Below are 15,904 nucleotides of genomic sequence, written 5' to 3' on the forward strand. Positions count from 1 at the left end.
TTCACCTAAGCACACAAGTTAGTAAAAGCTAGGAAATCCCCGAACATCCTTACCCCTAAAGCATTTCGCAGCCACAAAGCTTTCAGGATGACATCTGATTTTCCATTGCCTTGACATGACTATAAAAATACTTTCGCTTTTTCCTTGGTGAAACGAAACAACAATAATAATGTATGTCCTTTCAACTGAAAGCATCAAGAGCTTCTACAGAACTGTTGTATACACAGCTGTGGCAATATTTAGACATGCAAGCATCTTAGTGGAATGCCAAACGCACACCAGAATCAACACAAACTCGATCCCACAGTCCATTTTAATGGGTGTGATGGTGCGTTTAAGAGGGTGCGATTTCCAGGATTATACTCCAAACCACAGCACTAAGTGATTTCATCAGTTGTCTACATTACGGCATATTCCAAAGTTAACAGGATGGTCAGACCATAATTTTAGATGGAAAATGTAAAGGCCTTTTTCTAAATCTGGGATTGAAATACTAGAAGCAGCTTTGATACTCCTGCTGAATTGGCATTAAAGACTCCTAGTCAGACCACTGTCCTTGTGCAACTTAATAGGATTGGGTGTTCTTTCAAAGTAAGAGCTCTCTTTACATTGAGAACTTCCAGTAGTCTGCTAAAATAAAAACAAACACACAGGGTGGATGTTTGGTCAAGACTTGCTTAGGCTGCCTGCATCCCCAACTGGGGGGCCTGGGGTTGAGTCCCAGCTCTGCTTCTGATTCCAGTGTCTTGCTAATGTGCACCCTGGGAGGCAGCAGGTGATGGCTCAAGTGCTTGGGTTCCATCCACCCATATGGGAGACCTGGTTTGAGTTCTGGGATCCTACCTTTGCCTGGCCCAGCCCTGGCTGCTGTGGGCATCTGGGGAATGAAAACAGCATACAGAAGATCTCTGTCTCTCTGTCTCTCCGTTTCAGATAAAAACAAAACATAAAACAAATACACAGTCGTTGAATCTTATGAAGAAATGGGAGAAAATCAATCTGTGACTAAAAATGGCAGACTTTTCTTTATAGCTTGTCTTTGACTTATGAATTTCCTGTCCCCAGGTGGAGGGTAAAGGAATGGTCATGGTGCTTTGGATGCAGACGGTCTTCAGGTCTGTGCCCATTTGCTGCTAGGTGTTCAAGTCTGCTTTTTCAGCACAGATTTTTATTAGTTTTGGCTGCAGAAGTTCAGAGGTTTCTGAAGGCTGCTCTCAGGACCTATTCATTTCAGTTTGCCTGATTCAAACACTTTCATAATTGTTTGTTTTTATTTATTTTGGACTTTGAGGCAGACATTCACTTACACATCACCCATTATGGGTTATGTCAGCATTACGAATGACTGGCTATGTCTCCCCACTTCTAGGAGAGCATGCTGAGTGACTATGGCATCCTATGCGCATAGAATAATGAGCTCTTGGTTTTTCCATATTCTTGGTGAGTGGTGACAATAGCATGCTCAGTAACACCCAAAGTATAAACTACTGTATAATAACGCATTATTGATCTTAATGCAATCACTATTATTTTATTATACCAGACTGAAAACCTTTCCTCTTCTCCCTCTGTACAGGGATTGGAAAAGCAGGTAGGGAACACTCCTGTCTGATTTGAACACCCCAGGTCGGGGTTGTGACTGGCTCCTGGCAGTGTCTTTCTTTGGGCGAGGGCTCCCATGAGCTGCCATGACTCTGGGCTAGATGATCAGTGAGGAGCTGTTTCCCTCCAAGTACTGTCAGACTGGAGAAGCCAGGGTTTATACCGGCTCTGTTTGTGTATGACTTGACCTCAAATGAAAATCTTTCAGCAGCGTGCTACCACACAGTTCTGCTGGAACTGATCACTTGTTTGCTAGAACCTTGGACACTGGATAGAAGAAGGGCTGCAGAGAGTTCAACACAGAAAGAAGAAAGGTGGAAGAGGAGAAAAAGAGCTTACTGGGCACCTACTGTATTCCATACACGGTGTTAAGTATCCATGGAAATCATCTTGTTTAGTTTGTACAGCTGCCCTGAGAAACAGAGATCTCCATTCTGTGGGTGAGGACATGGGAGCCAACACTGGGTACTCACCAAGCCTCTCCAGTTAGTGGTTGGCTCTCTACTACAGATGCAGAAATAGAGAAGAGAGCTCTGAAATGCTACCTGTGGTCACCCAAGGTTAACTGTCTCAGAGGTGAAGGCAATCCCAAGAGACTACAAATTAGGTGACTCTTGGAATTGTTCCTTTGACCGATCTTTTTCCAGTTTCTGGGTCACATGGATCCATCTTTGCCATTTCAGGAGGATCCTTGCCTTAAGAAGCTATGGTCAGCCCTCTGTACCCACAGGTTCTGTGTCCAAGGATTCAGCCAATCACAGATTAAAAATATTGGAAGTGTCTGGCATTCTGCTGCAGTAGATTAAGCCATTGCCTGCGATGCTGGCATCTTATCTGGAGCGCTGGTTCAAGTCCCAGGTGCTTTACTTCTGATCTAGCTCCCTGCTAATGTGCCTGGGAAAGCAGTGAACGATGGCCCAAGTGCTTGGACCCCTGCCACCCACATGGGAGACCCCAGTATAGTTTCAGGATCCTGGCTACCACCTGGCCCCACCCTGGCCATTGCAGCAATTTGAGGAATGAACCAGTGGATGGAAGATACCTCTCTCTCTCTCTCTCTGTAACTCTGCCTTTCAAATAAATAAATATAAAAGCCATTGAAAATATTTGGGAAAAAACACCCTGAATCTGTACTGAGCATGCGCAGGTTTTTTTTTTTTTTTTTGGTTCTTATTCACTAAACAACACAGCATAACAACTATTTACAGAGCATTTACATTGCATTAGGTACTATAAATAAGCTAGAGATTATTATATTTTTTGACAGGCAGAGTTAGACAGGGAGAGAGAGAGAGACAGAGAGAAAGGTCTTCCTTTTTCCGTTGGTTCACCCCTCAAATGGCCGCTACGGCCAGCGCGCTGTGCCCATCCGAAGCCAGGAGCCAGGTGCTTCCTCCTGGTCTCCCATGCGGGTGCAGGGCCCAAGGACCTGGGCCATCCTCCACTGCACTCCCGGGCCACGGTAGAGAGCTGGACTGGAAGAGGAGCAACTGGGACAGAATCCGGCGCCCCAGCTGGGACTAGAACTCGGCGTGCCGGTGCCACAGGCGGAGGATTAGCCTAGTGAGCTATGGCGCCGGCCTAGAGATTATTTTAAAATATTCATTTATTTATTTTAAAGGCAGAGATACAGAGATCTTCCCTCTGCTGGTTCATGCCCCAAATGGCTGCAAGAAGCAGGGCTGGGCCAGGCCGAAGCCAGGAGTCAGAAACTCCATTCTGTTCTCCCACATGAGTAGCAGGGTCAAGTATCTGGACCACCTTCCACTGCCTTTCCAGACACTTAGCAGGGAGCTGAGTCAGAAGGAGAGCAGCCGGCACCTGGACAGGGCGCTGGCATCCCCAGTGGCAGCTCAACCTGCTGCATCACGACACTGGCCCTTAGAGATGATTAAAGCTCATGGAGGAGGTGCCTGGGGTCTATGCTGATATGACACCACTGACTCGAGTGTTCCTGGGTTTTGGTATTTGTGGGCGGTCCTAGCACCGGTCTCTCCTGGATACCAAGGGGCAACTGTATTTGGGAATTCCTCAACTGAATGCTCCCAGGCACATTACTGTTTAATAGAAAAATGTCACCCAAAGTGTGAGGAGAGTTTCTGCTAAGCCCATTGGAGAAGAGAACATCTATTGGTGCAGCAGCCGATCCAGCGTTCAGGTTCGCCTACAAGCAGGCCCGGTTTTCTCTGCAGGAACATGTTTCTTGGGTGGTGTTGTCAGCTCCCACAGTATTCCATTTTTAAGTTGCGAACACCATTGCCTTTCACTCTCATGGAAAGGGAGGAATTCCTTCCCGGGAGGCCGTCCTCCCGGAGCCCTGTCAGCTCCCTGCCTGCAAAGACGCTTTGATTTTCAGTAGTAAAAATATTGAAACTTCATTCTCAATTACCCACTAGAAGGTGGGCCGTCACCAGCTGATGTGTTAATGTGTATAACACAGCCTACCCTGCCACGCCGAGCAGATGGCTTTGCTCAAAAAATAGAAACACACAATGGCAAGAACAAAATTCATCTACGGAGGACATGATAGCAGCACATTTGGAGTATTTTTAAAATGTGAAATCCATGTGGGTATATTGCATGTTATATTGTGGAAAATAGAATTTCCTAAGTAAAACCAGTCAAATCGGAGCTCTGTAATGGATAAGCAGCTCCTATTTTTACAGATTTAAAATACAGACAGTATGCTAAGGGTATTTAGAATTTTGAAAATTTTTAAAATTGAGAAAAGGATACAATACTTGAATTACCTTTTTTGGTATTTTAAAAAATATATTTATTTTATTTATTTGAAAGGCACAGTTACAGGGAGAGTGAGTGAGAGAGAAACAGATCTCCCATCTGGCTGGTTCATTCCCCAGATGGCCACAAGGGCCGGGCTGGGCCAGATTGAAGCCGAGAGCCAGGAACTTCTTTCAGGTTTCCCACGTGGGTGCAGGGACCCAAGGACTTGGGCCATCTTCTGCTGCCTTCCCAGGCACATTAGCAGGGAGCTAGACTGGAAGTTGAGCAGCTGGGACTCGAACCAGTGTCCATATGGGATGCCAGCGTCATAGGCAGCAGTTTAACCAGCTACGCTACAACACTGGCTCCTTTTTTCTCTTCTTGAGAAGTATTTGCATTTGCTGGGTCAGAGGCCTCCGGGCCATAGGAAGCACCACCTTGGATAGGACAACAGTCCAGGGTCCCCTTCTCTGATGGAGTGTATGGCTCGTGAACATTACAGTGGAGCAATAAGATACTTTAAACATATCTGGGGTGGGTGTTTTGCTTAGCAGTTAAGACGCAGCTTGGGATGCCCACATCCATGTCAGAGTGCCTGGGTATTGGTCCCAGCTCTGCTCTCAGTTCCTACTTTCTTCCTACACCCTGGGATGAGCAGATGATGGCTCAAGGACTTGGATCCCTGCCACGCTTGTGGGAGTCCTGGACTGAGTTCCTGGTTCCTGGCTTTGGCCTGGCCCAGCTCTGGTTGTTGCAGGCATTTGGGGAATGAACCAGTGAATGGCAGATCTCTCTCTCTGTGTCTCTCTGCCTTTATTCCTTTCAAATGAAAATAAATTGTTCATTAAATCTACATATAACAAAGTGACATGAAGGGAAAAGGAAATGAGAAAATCCACTTGCTCAGGGGAGCTTTTGCTTCAACATCAAAATTGTCCATTCATGGAGAGGCCTGCAGTTTCACCACTACCTCTACCAGGCTTCTCCTGGATTGGGAAACGGAGAGGGCCCAGCACGCCCAGCAAGGGGTCATCGCAAGCCGGCGGGAGCTCCAGTAGTCATCCAGTCTATCTGTGCCTGTTTTTAAAGATATGGAGCTTTTCCAAGGAAGTCAAATTTCATTTCCTCATGGGGCTTTCAAAACAACGTTAAGTCACACGGGGCTTTGGATCCTCACCGAGGAGGCAGAGACAGGTTGCCTCTGTGGCAGAGCTCATCCTGGAACATACCCTGGCAAAGGTCTCAGTCAGCCTTCCACTACAGGAGCCGGCACCCACCCCACGGGGCTGCACGCAATGCCTCTGCTGGGCACAGCCTGTCTGGCGGGGCTGGGCCTACCCACCCTGGAGAGAAATATCTGCCCCGAGGGTATCAGCGCAGAGCTGATGCAGCCATGACTCAGCTCCTCCTGTGTTCTCATTTCTCCTTGACAAGCCCGTGTTCTGATGTTACTTGTGGAAATAGGAGAGGACTTAAAAAAAATTGATGGAAAAACAAAATTTGAAGATGTTTATTTTGGTGCCCAATTTTTTTTTTTGAAATCCATGTGCAGTTTTTCGGTAGTCCTCATTTTCCATGAACTTTTCAAAGTCCATTTGTATGCATGGATTTCAATTTGTTTTGCACCTAAATAAACATCTTTTAGTTCCATTGTCCTTGAACTTTTATTTATTTATTTTTTGACAGGCAGAGTTAGACAGTGAGAGAGAGAGAGAGACAGAGAGAAAGGTCTTCCTTTTTCCATTGGTTCACCTCCCAAATGGCCACTATGGCCGGCGTGCTGCGCCGATCCGAAGCCAGGAGCCAGGTGCTTCCTCCTGGGCTCCCATGTGGGTGCAGGGCCCAAGCACTTGGGCCATCCTCCACTGCACTCCGGGCCACAGCAGAGAGCTGGCCTGGAAGAGGAGCAACTGGGACAGAATCTGGCGCCCCAACCGGGACTAGAACCAGAGGTGCCAGTGCTGCAGGTGGAGGATTAGCCAAATGAGCCACGGCACTGGCCCCTTTTCCTTGAACTTTTGAAAGCACTCTCATATATGGCCTACATTCTCATTTCTTCTTCTTCTTCCTTTTTTAAAAAAGATTTATTTATTTATTTGAAAGGCAAAGTTACAGAGACAGAGATCTTCCATCTGCTGGTTTGTTCCCCAAATGTCTACAATGGTTTGGGCTGGGTCAGGCTGAAGCCAGGAGCTTGGAACTCCGTCTAAGTCTCCCACGTGGATGGCAGGGGCCCAAGTACTTGGGTCATCTTCTGCTGCTTTTCCTGGAGGATTAGCAGGAAGCTGGAGCAGAAGTGGAACCGCAGGGACTTGAACGGGTGCCCATATGGGTTGCTGGCTTTGCAGGCGGCCCCCTCTCATTTCTTTTATGGCAAGGATGCTGCTCTTGTCCTGTTTGTTTATTTTATTTTATTTTTTTACAGGCAGAGTGGACAGTAAGAGAGAGAGAGACAGAGAGAAAGGTCTTCCTTTGCCGTTGGTTCACCCTCCAATGGCCGCCACGGCCGGCACACCGCGCTGATCCGATGGCAGGAGCCAGGTACTTATCCTGGTCTCCCATAGGGTGCAGGGCCCAGGCACTTGGGCCATCCTCCACTGCACTCCCTGGCCACAGCAGAGAGCTTGCCTGGAAGAGGGGCAACCGGAACAGAATCTGGTGCCCCGACCGGGACTAGAACCCGGTGTGCTGGCGCCGCAAGGCGGAGGATTAGCCTAGTGAGCCGCGGCACCGGCCTGCTCTTGTCCTGTTTGTAAAAATACGTGTCACCTCTCATCCTACTCCCCATGCTCCAATTTCAAGAGAGAAAATCCCTTTTTTAAGGGAGATTTAGAAGATTCTATTCTGGAATTTTTCACACAGGTGATTTTTCTCCTCTTGCCATAGTCTGGATGCACCTGTCTTACACTGTTTCCTCAGTTTGAGATCTCAATCTACAGTTGGAGCTAATGGCATGCATTGTGGTGCAGCATGTTGAGCTGAGGTTTGGGACCCCGGCACTGTAAGTAAGAGCACCAGTTTGAGCCCTGGATGCTCTATTTCCAATCCAGCTCCCTGCTAATGTGCCTGGGAAAGCAGGAGAAGATGGTTCAAGTGCTTCGTCTCCTGTCTCCCATGTGAGAGACCCGGATGGAATTCTTGGCTCCTGGCTTCAGTCTGGCCCAGCCCTAGCCATTGCTGCTATTTGAGGAGTGACTGAGCAGATGGAAGATCTCTCGCTCTCTCTTTCTCTGGCACTCTCTTCCAAATAAATAAACAAATAAATAAAATTAGAGACAAGAATTCATGCGTTATTGATAAAATTTTGCAATATTTCTTTATCTTTTCCTGTTCAAATAGTTTTCTTTATTGTGAAATAACTAAATCACTGACATGTGTTTCCGTTGAAGTATAATTTTAAGTATTACAGAAGACAATTTACTTCTCACTTCACTGTTACTGGGATGTAAAATTCTTTCTGCTAAGGTTTTTTAAAAAAGATTTATTTAGTTATTTGAAAGGCAGAGTTATGGAAGTAGAGGGGGGGAGAGAGAGAGAAAAGAGAGAGAAAGAGAAAGAGAGAAAGAGAGAAAGAGAGAAAGAGAGAGAGAGAGAGAGAGAGAGAGAGAGAGAGAAAGAGAGAGGTCTTCCATCTGCTGGTTTACTCCCCAGATGGCCGCAACGGCTGGAGCTGCACTGATCAAAGCCAGGAGCCAGAGCTTCTTCTGGGTCTCCCAAGTGGATGCAGGGGCCCAAGGACTTGGGCCATCTTCTGCTGTTTGCCCAGGGGCATTAGCAGGGAGCTATGTCGAAGTGGAGCAGCAGGACTCAAACAGGAACTCATGGGATGTTGGCGCCACAGCCAGCGACTTTACCTGTTAGGCTGCTGCGCGGGCCTCCGGCTTTCTGCTGTTTAAAAGCCGGCACGAAGTTGCAAAATGCTTAAGGAGGCACCTGTGCTTCAGGAAAACAGTAGGCACAAAACTGGGTGGCAAAAACACTTGGTAGGAAACAGCATACGGGACCTCGGTTGGTTTTTCTCTTAGAACTATGACAGTTAAAAAGAAAAGGAGAACCTACCTAAAGTATTAATGCTATTTTCAGAGTTCTAGAATAATCCGGAACAGTCATTTTTAAGGAAATGGGAAGATGTCTTATTTGTGGCAATCAATCCCTCCACAGATCTGTGCATCCACTGACACGATCAGCTGTATGAAACTGCCTTGAATTCATTCCACTGATGGAAAATGGCAAATCCAGGAATTGGCTAAGCAGTCACAGGATCAGCATCTGAGGTCCGATTTCTTATCAAGAGATCGTGTTCAACACACATTGCACTGAGCATGCTGTAGGAGTCTCCCACGCTAGATGCAATGAGAATCCATGCACTGAACACCATACGCCCAGCACCCCCAGCCCACCCCTGCACACACATATTCTTACATGTTTACAACACAACATGCTCCTGTGCCTTCAAGCTGGTACAGCTTTCAGCCATTAAGCTGCCAAAAAGACACTCACATAGCAGCTGGAGTTGGCCTTGACCTTTGGTTCCCCACGGTCACAGCAGAAGCCTGGTGATGAGGGAGCCAGCCAGAGGCTGCTGAACGAGCCCTGGGCAGTCATTCTGCCTCCTGCCTTCATGTCCCCCCTCAGACTCTCATCTTTGTCCAGAGAACAGAACTCTATTCAGGGGTTCAGATGGGCCACACCACCCAGTAGTAACCTAGTGGGACAACCTTTGAAATTAACTATTGTTCTCCTGGCTTTCTGGCTTCTACAACAATCTTTATGTTGTTTCTACAGCCTCTTGTTGCATATGGAATCCTGTGTTTAAGCCAAGCAGGCGATGTAAAGGTATGACTTCAAAGCCATTCCTTGATAATACATCGAAACAGCCCAAGGTGGACCAACTGTTATCTGTAATTCTACAGATAATTAACTGAAACCCGGCTCCTGCTGCCACTGGCAGCATCATTCTCACGGTCCTGCTCGATTTTGCTTCTGCATCGTTCATATTTGCTAGGCAAGGAGAGCTGGGGACAGTCTCTCCTGAAATCCTGTTCATATGGGAGGAGGGAACCTGAGTTGCTGCCTGGCCTGGCAGCAGCCTGAAGCACGCTCTGCTTGAGGTGACATGGTTGTGCTTCTCTGCCTTCCCTGAAACGCCACTGCCTGCATCTTTCGCTTGCTTGCCAGGAATATTGCCTTCTCAACTCGGTTTTGTAAAAGTTGACAGGTCTAAATCCCCAAAGGGAGAGTGACTTCCTCCCCACTCTGCCCTGCAAGCCTGGATTTGCCTGTTCCATGGGTACATTTCTGAGCTCTTCTCTCATCTCCCAAGCTTCAAACCTCAGCCCACTGAATCCCTTTGCTTGAGTCAGGCTGAGGGCCTCATCACTCCACCTCCCCAACCCTGTGTTTTTCCCTCTTCCCACCTCCATGCATCATTACCCATTCATCAAGCCATATCCCTCTGTAGGTCAGAAAACTCACCTTAAAGCCCAACACCTCTTCCAGGCAGCCTCCCCTGATTAAGTGAGGATGAAGAAGCCTCGGAAGCATGACCGACAAACTCCCAGTAAGCGAGAACACACACACACACACACATGCGCCCAAACAAGCACAGAAACGCAGTAGAGAACATCAGACATTCTCCACTTTTGGACTGTAAAGCTGCTGTGAGGGTCAGGAGATCACTTTGATGCCAACAGCCAGTGAATCAGTTCAGATAATGAGGCATTTTAAGAAACATTCCGGGGGGTTACTCAGCAAAACACTCTGTCGTGTGTTTTCATGTTTCCTTGGAATCCCTCTGCCTTGTCTTTTCAGCTCCTTGATTGTGTAACTAAAGGGCACCATCTTTTGCTGACGAGGGTGACACTCAAGGAAGTTGGTCTCATGTCACCACACGGCGGTGGATCACGCTGCCGGTGAGAACCTCCCGGGAGACTGGCGAGTGTCTCAGCCAGGGCTCTCATCGGGGAGCCCTCGCGACCCTCCATGCCCACACACTCCAGGGGCCAACTCATCTGCTGGGTGGGGGTAAAGGACAAAGGCCCTGCGTAGGGACACAAGGCAAAGTTCCCTAACGAGACTCAAAGCCGAACCTCCGCCAGGGGTGCTGGAGAGCCAGAGGCTCTCTCGGGGGCGCTGGATCTGAGGTGATCGCATGAAGGAATGAGACCAGACATACTGGCCCCCCACACCACCACCCGCTCAGGGCAGTGTGGATGCCGCTTGTGGGGGGCCTGAGAGACGTGGGCCTCACAGGACCAGGACGAGCAGAGACACAGATGGAACAGCCACGCTGGCCACTGGGACACGGCGTCAAACACCAGCGCCACAGAAGCTTGCTAGCTACAAGCCACGCTGTACAACCTTGAAGCAAAACAGAATCGATTTTGCGGTTGTAAAAACGTACCTTCAACTGCAGAACTCAGTTTTATGACACCTTGAATAGAAACAAAAAGTGGCAGTTATATAATGGACCCAGATGACCCTTGGCAGGTCTTAAAATGCACACATGCTTCGGATCTAGATTGCTTCTGCAGACGTTTCAAGAACTGAACGAAACAAATAGCAACGTCTACAATGAAATAATGTTTAGGTCTTGATTGGATCTCATGGGTGTCTTCATTTCTCCACGGAAACCATTTGAGGGGATTTTTCACTAATAAGAGATCGGAGGAGACAAAGGCCAAGTTTGTCTGAGTGACTATTTCTGTATATAAATCATGCTAGATTGAGAGTCTATAAAACTTCCCACAATAGGACACCAGGGACCAGTATATCCTATTTAGCATACTGGGCAGAGAGATCACTTGGTGCAGGTTGGCACAGGGTTTTTGTTGAAACATGTAATATCTGTTTCAAAACAATGTTGTTTGGCAACTTCTTTGGGCTGGGTGGCCTAGAGGGCGTTTTCTTGGTCTGATGGGTTGGGCTTTTGGCTCCCTGCAGAGGAGACAGTGAACAAACTCTCTGAGCAGGCTGGGTTGTTCATGAAGCAAGAAGATCTTAGGCTTGCCTGGGTGGTCATGTGCACCTTCAGGGAGTTCAGTGGTGAAAATACTAAGACAAATTAGATTGCATCCAATAATTTGATTTAAAAAGTATGTGTTTATAAGTCATAAGTACAAATAAACAATGTTCTCTAATCCCTATGCCACAGGCACCATCCTAAAGGCTGAGCAAGAGTGTCTATATATCATTTGGTTGAAATTCTAGTTCTCTTTGAAACTGGAGGAGTTTCCAGTTAAAATTGGAAATAATACTCTTTTTCAAAATGGTTAAGCCAAATTGCTATCAGCATGCGAGCACACTAATTTTAACAGATTATGTTCACAAAAAGACTCATTTGGTTCCATTTGGACTTTCTGAGAAAGTTGCCTATTGAATTTCATCTTTCCTGCAAAATTGGTGGTGTCTGGTTAACATTTAACAAGGGACTCTCCAGGGGGTGAAACTATGCAGCTACGATAGTGAATATGAATTTTATCAATTTTATTGATATAAAGGATGTGTAGCACACAGTCTAGGAATAATATTCAACACTGTTTATGGCAAGTTCTATATAGTCTGTTGATACTCAGAATGCTTTTGTCAATTTGGGCCAGACTCTTGGATCAGCAGCCAGTAATTCAGCCACAAATTGGACAAAATCATGCATTCAGTTGCCTCTTGATCTGTACTTTTCCTAGTAAGCCTTTTGTCATTACATCTTTTATGTGATCCACCATTAAACTATTTTCACCTTCATATAAATTATTTTCTTAAAATCCACACCTCTTTCAGCTTCAACACTATGTAAGTACCTGCCTCATGAACACCTGTTGCAGGTGGAGGTGGGAAGTTCTGCATGGAAACCATGCTGGTGGGTGGTGCTTCCACCATATATGCAGTTGATGTAAACAACCTCACGAACGTGATGGCGAAATGTAATCAAGTGATTAAAGAGGTCATGGGTTTTAGGTGTCTATTACCTTTGTTCCCTTGTTTTTAACATAATTTACTTAAGCAAGTGTATATAATTTAATTTGTATTCAGAGGCTCACAAACTTCCTAAAAATATAACAACTGACTCTTACAAGTTCGTATGAGTGGTTTTAGGGCACCATTACTATAAGTTTTTTCCACCCAATCTCAGAGAAGAATATTTTGAATTTAAAATATTTCATGGTCTATTTATAAGAAGGTTATAATTTAATTAAACAGGCCAAATGTGAGTGGTTTCAGCATTTCACTGATACTTTGCCAGGAATTTCAAAATCTCTTACACCCATCATATGCCAAAGCACACTGCACATACATCACTTTAGAAACAGCTATTGTGATCAACTAAGAACATAGCCTACATGGCTATACATTTTTTTGACCAGGCAACTAAACTAACAGACAAAGCCAGGTATGAGCAATTAGCTTATTAAGCAATGATCCACCATCTTTTCAAAGTATAGAATCTTTATATATCAGAATATAATTTTTCCAGCAATTTTTTTTTTAGTAACTATGCTGTCAACAAATGTTATTCACATGACAAGGTAACAATGTACTCTAATCACTGTGTAGAAACAGTCTCTGTGGAAATCTAAACAAATTCTTACTGGGAGATGGGAGGAGAGCAGTGGAAGGAAGTTCATAAGCAATAATTTATTGACTGAGGAAAAATGATGTTAAAAACAAACAAGAATTTGACTTTAGAACTCTAACTATAAACATTATTTTAATAAAACCATTAGTGAGTCATTAGCTCTATATGAACTTTTTTATTAATCTCCCAAATTTTCTTTATAGTAGTGTAAGGCATTTATATTGCAAAATAACTGTTATATTTAAAATTCTGAGTTAGCTACATGTAGTTATATAGCAAATAATAATATCATACATAAAATTATAGAAAGAAGGGAAAAGATACCTTTATTTTAAAATGTGAAGATTTTAAACATTTTGAATATTTAAGAAGTCATTGATGTTGATGTTAAAAGCTACATATGGTATTGCTGACTTCCAGGACACACAATAGACATTATCTGGTGAGTAGCTGACATTGACATTGTCTGGAATTCAGGATAAGCCATAACATACACAAATATGAATAAATACACACAATGGATCCTACTACTCCCAAATCTTGGTAGTCTGCAGAAGTATCTGAAAATAATAGAGGAAAGAGAAAGATAAAAGAAAAAGAAACCCTACTGTTTTTTTCACTACTGAATAGCTTTAATGTAGAAAAATTGCTACCCTGGTGGTGATTTGTGTAGACTTATGCCTGTTATCTTCTTGCAAGTCAGAGCCAATCACTAGCCAGGTATGATTTCTGTGGAAGTTCTCTAATTCCAAAATTATTTTACCATATTTCCTACTCTTTCACCTATTAATTAATTCCAATTAATATAGAATTGTGGGAGAAGGACAAGGTTAACATAATTTATGAGAAAGTGTGAATGGCTAGTCCGCTAATCTTGGCAGCTGACGTTGTGGTGTAGCTGGTAAAGCTGTGACCTGCATGGGTGCTGGTTTGTGTTCTGGCTCACTCCACAGATGGCCTGGGAAAGGCAGTGGAAGCGGGTCTAAGTGTTTGGGCCCCTGAATCCATGTGGGAGACCCAGATGGAGCTCCTGGCTCTTGCCTTTGTTCTGGCCCAGTTGTGGCCATCTGTGGAGTGAGCCAGCAGATGGAAGATCTCCCTCTCTCTCTCTGTCTCTCCCTCGCTCTCTGTAATGCTTTCAAATAAATAAATTTAAAAAACCCCTCCAAACTCATTGTTGTTGAAATAAGATTTTTTTTTAAGATTTATTTATTTGAAAGGTAGAGTTTACAGAGAGAGGGAGGCAGAGGTCTTCCATCCACTGGTTCACTCACCAAATGGCTGCAACAGCTGGAGTTGGTCCAATCCGAAGCCAGGAGCTAGGAACTTGTTCTGGGTCTCTCACATGGGTGCAGAGCCCCAAGCAATTGGACCATTTTCCGCTGCTTTTCCAGGCCCATTAGCACAGAACTGGATTGGAAGTGGAGCAACTGGGACTCAACCAGTGCCATGTGGGATGCTGGTGCTGTGGGGGTGGCTTTATGTGCTACATCACAGCGAAATCCTGACAAACAAGGCCCTACTATATTAAGTATCAATCTCTGTTTCCCTACTTCTCCTTCATCTCAGGTGGCTTTGCAATGCTAGTTGCTTTCTGGCCCCAGCAGGACACTTGTTGATCAACTTTGTTTGAATGCTCTCCTCTAACCTGCCGAATCTTCCTGCAGGGAACTCCTTCTCTTCATTCAGACTTCACTGCAAACGTCACTTCCTCAGAGCCCCTAATCACTGTACATAGAGCAGCCGCCTTGCTCTACCCACCACCACTCATTTTTTTTTTTTTTTGATGGCAATTATCATTATCTGAAATTATCTCATTGATGTCATTTGATTCCTGATTCTACCTGTCTTCCTCACTGGAATAGAAGCAGCATGACAGCAGGGACTTGGTCGTCATGTTTGCTGCTGTCACTCCCCTGTTGAAAATTTCCTGCTGAGAAGCAAGCACTCCGTACATACTCACTGAATGAAAAAGTGATCATTCCTGAGTGTCTCAAGGAGGATCTTAAGCCCAGAAAATGTCCATGGGGTGTATTATCTTTGCCACATATATTGTTGAGCAGAGTACTCAGATTCATTATATTGACCACTGTCTACTTCTACTCAGAGGCTGGTCTTGATGGAGATGAGTAAAGATCAATGTAGGGACCAGTGCTGTGGCAAAGTGGGTGAAACCACTGCTCATGATACTGGCATCCCATAGGGGCATCGGTTTGAGTCCTAGGTGCTCCACTTCTAATTTGGCTTCTTGCTAACGTGCCTGGGAAAGCAGTGGGAGATAACCTATGTTCTTGGGACCCTGCACCCATGTGGGAGATCCGGATGAAGCTCCTGGTTCCTGACTTCAGCTTGGCCCTGCCTGGCTGATGTGGCCATTTAGGGAGTGAACCAGCAGATGGGAGATCTGTCTCTTTTAGTCTCCTGCTCTCTAACTCTGCTTTTCAAATAAATAAAATAAATATATCTTTTTCTTTTAAAGGAAATTGTCATTGGAAGCTGGAGAAAAGGCAACTTGATGTGGCAGAAGGTCTGACAACATTATCACCTGTAGTAACATAGGAAATTGAAAATATACCCAACGAACTCAAGGATTTTAGTATGGAAATTTCTAGATTTCCAGACAGAATGCTTAGTATGCCTTTAAAAATTTTTTTTATTTATGAGAGGGAGATTCCCCATCTGCTGGTTGACTCCCCAAATGCGCACAATGGCCAAGGCTGGGCTAGGCCAAAGCCAGGAATTGGGAGCTCAATCCAGCACCTACTCCCTCCTGCATTAACAGGAAGATGGAATCAGGAGCCGGAGGTGGGACCGAAACTCATGTACCCAACTCTTAGCAATCCCCCCTTCTTTTTTAATAAAAGAAAGCTACATATTATAAGGTGAAGGTAGAGAAAGATGCGTCAAAAAAGAAATGTTTAGTTTTCAAGGAAAATGGGAGGAAGTATAGACAAACTTGTTGGGTATAAAATCAAAATAACCAAACAAGAACTGGCTTCACATTCC

General features: G+C 45.2%; 2 protein-coding genes across 29 annotated transcripts in view; one reads left to right on the forward strand and one right to left on the reverse strand.

Moving 5' to 3' along the window:
- The window catches only part of LOC108177130 (uncharacterized), a 69,609-nt gene extending 57,207 nt beyond the window's left edge, over positions 1–12,402 (forward strand). The window contains exon 4 of the mRNA XM_070050444.1: positions 10,138–12,402. Within this exon, the coding sequence (XP_069906545.1) occupies positions 10,138–10,153 (16 nt within the window). The 3' untranslated portion in view covers positions 10,154–12,402. The remainder of the gene's footprint in view (positions 1–10,137) is intronic.
- Positions 1–15,904, reverse strand: part of DLGAP1 (DLG associated protein 1) — a 1,071,624-nt gene that overhangs the window by 135,483 nt on the left and 920,237 nt on the right. For 18 of the 28 annotated variants that reach the window (XM_070050435.1, XM_008261105.3, XM_070050432.1 and 15 more), the window contains one exon: positions 10,730–10,759. The exons of the other annotated variants lie outside the window; for them this stretch is intronic. In XM_070050435.1, the coding sequence (XP_069906536.1) occupies positions 10,730–10,759 (30 nt within the window). The remainder of the gene's footprint in view (positions 1–10,729; positions 10,760–15,904) is intronic. 28 annotated transcript variants of the gene reach the window in all.

Source organism: Oryctolagus cuniculus, chromosome 10 (assembly GCF_964237555.1).
Source record: "Oryctolagus cuniculus chromosome 10, mOryCun1.1, whole genome shotgun sequence".
Taxonomy (NCBI): Eukaryota; Metazoa; Chordata; class Mammalia; order Lagomorpha; family Leporidae; genus Oryctolagus; species Oryctolagus cuniculus.